General features: G+C 42.3%; 1 protein-coding gene across 1 annotated transcript; it reads left to right on the top strand.

Moving 5' to 3' along the window:
- Positions 1-6345: 6345 nt before the first annotated feature.
- On the top strand, positions 6346-7647 carry LOC139460381 (uncharacterized protein F54H12.2-like). The gene has a single exon (XM_071241873.1). The coding sequence runs from the start codon at positions 6346-6348 to the stop codon at positions 7645-7647; it is 1302 nt and encodes a 433-aa protein (XP_071097974.1).
- Positions 7648-8795: the final 1148 nt, after the last annotated feature.

Here is an 8795-nt window from a genome sequence, read left to right as displayed (position 1 = left end):
GCTGACTCGAAAGTTACCCTACTTTTATGAGTATGTGGATAGTTTTGAAAAATTAGATCGAACAGAATTTCCGAGTCGTGACGACTTTTATTCTTCCTTATCGGAAGACACCATTTCTGAACGAGACTATGCCTTCGCCCGTCACATTTGGGAGACTTTCAAAATTACATCGGTGAGACAGTTCATGGAATTGTACGTTGCCGTAGACACTTTGATTTTGACTGATGTGTTCGAAGCATTCCGTGACATGTGTCTGAGCTACTACAGATTGGACCCGTGTCAGTACTTTACTCTCCCGGGGATGGCCATGGATGCTTGTCTTTTGATGACGGGGGTGAGCTTAGATCTTATGACTGATCCAGATATGTATAACTTTGTCTCAAACGCAGTGAGAGGAGGCGTGGCGAGTATCAATCATCGCCACGCTCAAGCCAATAACAAACACATGTCCGCTTTCGACCCGTCCAAACCCGAATCTCACCTGATGTACTTTGACATTAACAATTTGTATGGTGCAGCCATGAGTTGTCCTTTACCTCAAGGTCATTTTGACTGGGTAGACGAAACGGAAATAGAGTCTATTGATTGGTTGCAACTCGACCCCGAAGGTAGCGTGGGTTACATTGTAGAGTGTGATTTGGAATATCAACGTCACCTTCATTCTGTCCATCAGTCTCTGCCCCTCGCTCCCACCAAAGAAAGCATTCCCTTTGAAGATATGTCCCCCTATCATAGAAAATTGCTCGCAGAGCTTGGTATCAAAGGGGTGAAAGCCACGGGAACCAAACTTTTTGGCACATTGAAAGACAAAGAAAATTATATCATTTACTTTGCTACTTTGCAGCAATATTTACAATTGGGTTTGAAACTGAAAAAAGTACACAAAGTTTTGAAATTTACTCAGTCCAAATGGATGAAGCCCTACATTGACTTTAACACACAGAAACGAAAAGAAGCCACGGATGACTTTTCGAAAGATTTGTTTAAACTGCTCTCAAATGCCGTGTATGGGAAACAGTTGCAAAATGTAAGAAATTACAAACAAATTGAATTAATTGCGACCGAGGAAAGACTGCGACGGTTTTCATCAAAACCCAATTTCAAAAGTGTAAACATCTTTTCGGAAAATTTGGTCGTGGTGAGCATGGAAAAGGTGTCTGTGACTTTGAACCAACCCGTCGCCGTTGGCTTCACCATTTTGGAACACGCAAAAAGACTTCTTTATGACTTTCACTACAATGTCATGTTGAAGGAATACGATAGTGACAATGTCAGGGTCCTCATGACAGACACGGATAGCTTGTTTTATCAAATCTGGTCCCCCGTGGGTACTCCTGTCCGCGATCCTCAAGACTTTATGTCAGCTAACACCCACCTCTTTGACACCTCAAACTATCCCGTAGACCACCCACTTCATTCCATGGAAAGACACAAAGTCATCGGTTTGATGAAAGATGAAGTTGGTGGCAAAACCATCAGAGAGTTTGTCGGACTTTGTCCCAAAAACTATAGTTTTATTTTTGACAAAACTCCCGGTGAAAGGGTAGAGAAACGCACTGCTAAAGGTGTGCAGAAAGCTTTTGTCCGAAACCATCTGCGTCACCGGATGTTTAAAGATTGTCTTTTTAAACACCAACAAAACATGGCAACATTTCATCAAATTCGATCCATTCATAACACACTCTTGACAGTCAAAGTGACCAAATTGGGTTTAACTCCTCAAGATGATAAACGATACTTGCTGGCAGATGGCATCGAATCTCGACCCTATGGATTCAACCCTACTTAGAACTTTGTAACTAACATTCACCATTCCAAGAAAATATGAGAAAAATGAGATCGTCTAGCAAACAATGACCACATCCACGAAATGATGAAACCTCTGGAGTGTTCCTCGACACGTGAAAGGTAGTAAACACATTTCATTTTTGTTGTTTTTAAAAATACTTTCGGAAAAATATGTTGTGAAATATAAAATTTAAAAACAGTGAGTAATGAAAGCTAGAAAAAAAATGGCAGAAACAAAATAGGTTTGACATCAACACATAAAAAAATTGGTTTGACATAAAACTGAAAATAGATTTTATCAAAAGAAAAAACAAACAAAAAACAAACAAATAAAATAAAACACTAGAAATATGTTTGAGAGTAACAAAATATGTTTGATAAAAAAAAATCAAAACTCATACAGAAAAAAAAATGTCCAGGATATAAAGTTTAAAAAAAAATTTAAAAAATGTTTTTTTCTATAAACAGGATGAGTGGACGAGCAACTTCCTACCACTACAGGGTGAGAGGGGGAAGAGGAGAACTTATCCGAGATGGGGCACAATCGAGACGATCTCTCCTTGCTGCTTATCTTGCTGGATGTCGATCTTTGGAGAGAACCCTGAGAACTCATCGTCAACGGAATAGCACATCAGCGGATATATTAACAGGACCTTTCACTATTAGCGTCCGGGAAGTGAGTATTCCCGAACCAAATCATAATCTTCGATCAAACAGAGAACAATTTGAAATGGTCCTTGAAAAGCTTTACTTGGACCGCCTATGTGTCAAAGTGAATGAATTGTGCAATAGTAATTGTTATGGGTGTGAGATAAATCACCCATCGCAACGCAATCATCAGTGTTTGATGATGGAGCCGGATGAACGTGCGATGATGTACTTTGACGATGCTTTAGAAGCTGTGTCCCATGGCAACATCCTTGAAGAGGCGAGGACACAAAAGAATTCTTCTGGAGTTGACTTCCTGGACATTCAAAACCTGCCTTATGAGAATGTTGATGACTTGAACAGACATTTTTTAACTTCCAGTAGGAAGGAACGATTGGAGGCCAAATTGATTGCGATCATATGATGAGATCATGAAAGTATTCATTTACGTATCATAAATTGATGAAACAATGCATAGTCAGTGAATTGATTTGATATATTGTAAATAAATAATATGTCTATTACTCAGTGTGAATAAAAGTTAGAATAAAAGAATAATGTGTTCTTTTCATGCGTGTTTGTCTTTCTTTGTCGAATGTATTATGAACAAGAGATAACAGAAAGGTTACCAGAGAGAGTTTGAATAGTATTCAACCCATAAATATACTACATAAACACCCACTCAACAACCAATGAAATGTTTTTTTCATGTAGATCCAATCATCAAAGGTTTTCATGAACACGTGATCAACAAACTAACCAACCAACCAATGAATTTGAAATAATAGAATAGTGTCATGCTCGTCATTGCGCTTAAATCACACGCATTTCATCCTGTACCTTCAGAGACTCGAGTTGTGTCAGAAAAAACACGGTTACTGTATCATGGAAACAAGGTTAGTGTTCACTCCATTTTGATTTACAATTAACATAGCTAATTTCTTTTAAGTTGTTAATCATAGTTTTAGTATTCACTCGACATAGATATTGCCTTTTAATTTGTTAATGCTGGTATTTGTTACTTTTTGGTTTTTAAAGAATAAAATAAATAAATATCAAAGAGCTGTCGCAGAAATTCTAAATTCAGTCATTCTATCTTTAAACAGAGTGGGAAGAAAAGACAAATCTACTTTCTATTGCTGGAAGCAGGTCGTGAAAATGCCGCACACCCTAAACGAGGCAGTCATTCGTCAATCTCACGAATGGTTTCCAAGTCGAGACGAATGCGTGAAGGATGCCAAGCGCAAGTTTGAAGACGAATTCAACGTCACGAAGCGAGTCATCATCAAGAAATCTCGCTGGGCACTGTCCGCGGACGAGGTCGCTATGGCGGAGAAGATGAAACTCGTGGAAAACCTGTTGACTTTATGCTACTGTATTCAAGTCACCAAGATAATCAAACGACTGTCTCGTGAACTGTGTTTCGGGTGCATGTTCGATGCGGAAGGTGAACGGGACCACACCTGCAACATGTCTGAACAACAACTGGTGGAGAAATACTTTAACATGACATTATCTGACGTAGACGATGGAGAGGTGCACGAAAGCTGGAGAAAACTGCTGCTAGAAGACCCGAGTTTTCGAGATGTGAGGGACTTTAACTTGGTCCCGTATCGATGCAAAGACTATCGTGACTCTCAATTTAAAACGTCTCAATGGAAGGAGGGATTGAAAGAACGGGTCGAGAAAATGTTAAAGTTAGACAAAAGAATGTGAATGTACATTTTTTAGAAAAATAACCTTTTGACAGCCGAATGGTGAGATGTTTTCTCGAGCGTAATGTTTGTTTGTTTATTTTAAGTATGATATTGAAAATAAAAATCAATGTCGAAAATTTGTTTTGTTTTGTATTTCATCTTCAGACACGCATAGATGACAATGATATAAAACGAAACATCATCCTTTATATTCTATCATTACACGATGAGCTCGAGAGAGATAACTTCTGACAAAGTACTGGAAGATTATTATTTCACTCCCAGAAATCCGGGGGCGTTTTGGGGTCCGGGTAAACTCAAAAAGGTGTTGAAAGGTCAATTGAAAGTTCCAGCGAGGGGTGTCAGACGGTTTGTCAACAATCAAGATGCTTACAGTTTACACAAACCCGTCAGATACCGTTTCAAACGAATGAAAGTCAGAGTGAATTCTATCCACGAAATGTTTGACGTGGATTTGGCCGACCTGTCTAGGTTTACGAAGTGGAACGATGGTGTGAGATACTTGCTGGTGGCCATCGACATATTGAGCCGCTTTGCATTCGCCCTTCCGTTAAACGATAAGAAACCAGAAACCGTCTTGAAAGCTTTCAAACAAATCCTCGAGCAGCGACGTCCCGAGAAAGTGAGAGTAGATGGTGGAAGCGAATTTAAGGGCGCGTTCAAGACGTTTTTACAAAAACAAAAGATAAAACTCACCATAGCTCGCAACGAAAACATCAAAAGTAATTACGTGGAACGTTTCAACAGAACACTGAAATCGCTGATCACCAGATACATGACCCACAATAACACCAAACATTATCTGGACGTTCTGGCGGATTTAGTATCCAATTATAATCATACCCTACATTCGTCTCTACCACGTCTCTCTCCGGCAGATGTCGATAAAACCAACGAAGTGAAAGTGTGGAATCACGTCTATCTGGAACCTCTGAGAAAAGTCAAACCCGTCATCAAGAAATACTTATTTAAATTGGGCGACCTGGTTCGCATCTCATACCTCAGGAAACCTTTCAGCAAGGAACTCGATCTCAAGTGGACGGAAGAACTGTTTAAAGTGGCCCAACGTTACAAGAAACAAACCTTCCCTCAGTACAAGCTGAAAGATTTTCACGACGAACCCCTGGAAGGCAGCTTTTACGCGAGCGAACTGCAGAAGGTCGACAAAGCTGCGGATGTCTTGTGGCAGGTGGAGAAAATTCTGAAGAGAAAAAAAGTGAAAGGGAAAACCTACGCTCTCGTACGTTGGCTCGGCTGGCCTTCGTCTTTTGATTCCTACGTAGAAGAGAGCGAACTGAAAGACCTCTAAAATAAAAATATAAAAAAATACACAATGGAAAAGTACATCTTTCTGAAAAGCACCGATTCCAAAACGACAGCCTTTCCGGAGAATTCTCCTTATCACTTCCGCGTCAAATTAAATCAAAGGTTAACCTTCGACGGATTCTGGACGGTGTCTTTGGTCGAGCTCAATTTTGGAAAGCTTAATCGGACAAATATCGCCGGTGGTGACCCCTACGTGGACGTGTTATGCAACTTAGGCGACAGTTCGTTGGTGGGGGAAACTCAACTGGCCTTATTGAGACGCATCGATCTGAGACAGGGACCCTCGTACACTTTTGGTACCGAATTTAACATTCGTATCAAATTGAAAGAAACCGACAATATCGAGTTGTATTTAAAGTCGGCAAATACCTCCATGCCTTCATTCTTAACGGAGGAGACCTACGCCACACTTCATTTGAGACGTTATCCTTTCGTGGAGTAGTAGGAGTATTGTGACCATGGATTCGTCTTCCCGTCCGCTGTACTTTCCCGACTACGCCAAGTTTAAACATTACTTTGACAAAAAGAGGTCGTCTAGACTAGTCAACGGGAAATTACAAAGGATGGTGATCCAACCCCATCGACCGACAGCAGCAGCAGCAGCAGCAGCAGCAGCACAAACAGCGCAACGGTCAGATGCATCTAAGATGGTCGTTCAAATGACTTCCGAATCCCAGAGCGAGGTTGACAGGGCAGAGGCTCAAGGCAAGAGGGTGAAGGCTTTAAAACGAAAGGCAGGAGTCAAATGCGTCACTACGAAGAAAATTCGTCGAACCGACAACATCAACGCCACACCTTCCAAGACGGTGAAAGTGCTCAAGTGTACCCCGGTGAAAGAAGACGATATCTTTAGTTAAAAGTAATCATGGCTCTGTTGAACGATAAAGAATTCGAAGAGCTGGTGCCAGAAACTTTGAACCTCTTCACTCTACCCCCTTATCAGACTAGCGTTCAGAAACATTACTTCGTCAACGTTCGCCCTATGAGCCAAATCAACGATTCCACGCCTTTGGAATTTCACGTGTCCAATTCCGGAGGCGACTACGTCGATTTGAAGCGCACCCGTCTACACCTCAAAGTCAAAGTCACTCAAACGGACGGTACGGCTTTGGCAGAAGATGAAAACGTGGCCCCCGTGAATCTGTTTTTGCAGTCGCTTTTTTCTCAAGTGACGGTCTACCTGCAGAATCAGCTGGTGTCTTCCACCAACAACCATTACGCTTACAAAAGTATGATGAAGACCCTGTTGGAGTATGGACACGAGGCCAAGAGCACCCAGTTGACCACGCAGCTGTTCTACAAGGACGTAGCCGAACAAAACTCTGACCTGGAGAGCAGCAACGTCACCGGATCTATCAACGGCGGAATGTCGTCGAGAGCCTCCTACATAGCGGACAGCAAAGTACTGACCATGTCGGGACCCATCTACGAAGATATCTTCGACGTTAACCGTTACCTGCTGAACGAGGTAGACCTGACATTGAAGATGTACAGATCGGATCCTAAATTCTGCTTGATGAGCAGCGTGATCGACCACGAATTCAAAGTTCAGATCTTGGACGCCTACCTGCAGGTGTGCAAAGTCAAAGTAAACCCCGCCCTGATCTTGGCTCACAACGAACTCTTCGAAAAGTCCAACGCCCTCTACCCGTACACCAAAACCGAGGTCAAGGTCACCAGCATCCCCACCAGCCAGCAGACGCACTCCATCGACAACGTGTCCAACCCGGTGGCCAACAGATACATCGTGGGACTGGTGGAGAGCGCCAGTTTGAACGGGTCGTATGCCGGAAACCCCTTTAATTTCAAGTCCTCCATGCTTAAAAAAGTGACCCTGTACGTCGACGGCGTCAGTGTGCCCAGTCAACCCACGGAGGCAGACGATGTCGAGTCTTACGTCAACATGCTCGACGGCATGGATCTCTGGAAGAAGGACGAAGGAAACGCCATCACCAGAAGCGACTTTCTCTTGGGGAGCGCCTTGTTCGTCTTCGACCTGGACAAGATGTGCGAAGATTCGGAGTACCTCAACCTGGTGAAATCAGGCACCGTCAGGTTGGAACTGGAATTTAAATCAGCACTGATCAATCCTCTCAGTTGCGTCGTCTTGACTCAGAGGAATTCCCTCATCGAAATCGACCGAGCCCGCAACGTGTTCGTCAAGTAAGCGAGGCGATGAAGGCTTCTCAGTTGATGTGCGCCATACAGTGCGACTCGAGCTTACAGAGACACGTGTTAGGCGTTTATGCAAAAGATACTTTACCCGTGCTCTCCCCTTCTTTGCTGAAAAAGGGAGTCGGTCTCATCGTCAATACGGATGTTAGACAAAACAGAGGTCGCCACTGGATTGCTATGTATCTCCGAGGAAACAACAGAGCAGAACTGTTTGACAGTTTGGCAGAACCGGTTGACGTTGTATTCGATCGTTATTTAAAGTCCTACGTCGGTTCTTACACTCGCAATATTCAACAGTTACAATCTACAGATTCCAAGGGCTGTGGGTTTTACTGCTTGTATTTTTTACTTTGTATATTTAAAGATCATTTAAGATTGAACCAGATTGTCCATCAGTTTGATGTCAATGAATTACAATGGAATGACGCCTTTGTCACTAGCTTCATTTGTAACTACTTCAAATACTGCACTCATGTGAGCACTCCTTGTATTGATTTTTAAAAATATTACCGTGCTTGTAAAAAAATAAAAAAATAAAAAGTAGTTCAATTCCAATCATATCTTTGTTGTGTATAAATAACTTTGACCGGTAGTCATTCAGATCAGTTCCGAGGTCGACAGCGGTAGAGATAACATGGAAGAAAAGAAGTGCCTGATACCTTTTCACACACCAGCTACCATATCAGTGTTAGGTGGAACTTCGAGCGGAAAAACGTTTTGGACCGCTCGACTCTTAAAACAAGCCGATACCACGTTTGATCCGCCACCCAACCTGATTATTTACTGTTACGCCGTCTGGCAAGATGTCTACAATGACATGGAAAGAACCATTCCAAATATTCGATTTCAAGATTCACTACCTACAGAAGACGAGCTAAAATCTTACTCGTCAGAGTCGGGCAAACGATGTCTTCTCGTGACAGATGACTTCATGCAGCAAGTTTGCAAAAATCAGTTGTTTTTACATCTTTACACCACGCTATCGCATCATCTGGGGATTTCGGTCATCAACATACAACAATCCGCCTATCCCAAAGGAGAATGCAACAGAACCATGTCTCTGAACACCCATTACTTCGTTCTGCTATCCAACCCGCGTTCGGCGCACGAATACAAAATCTTGGCATCGCAAATATTTCC

This window comes from Haliotis cracherodii, unplaced genomic scaffold (assembly GCF_022045235.1).
Source record: "Haliotis cracherodii isolate W230 unplaced genomic scaffold, xgHalCrac1.p SCAF_14, whole genome shotgun sequence".
NCBI classification, from domain to species: Eukaryota; Metazoa; Mollusca; class Gastropoda; order Lepetellida; family Haliotidae; genus Haliotis; species Haliotis cracherodii.
This window is presented reverse-complemented; position numbering and strand designations above follow the sequence as displayed.

What these genes read in the sequence shown, in the direction of transcription:
- LOC139460381 (XM_071241873.1), top strand. Translation starts at nt 6,346, where the DNA reads ATGGCTCTGTTGAACGATAAAGAATTCGAAGAGCTGGTGCCAGAAACT.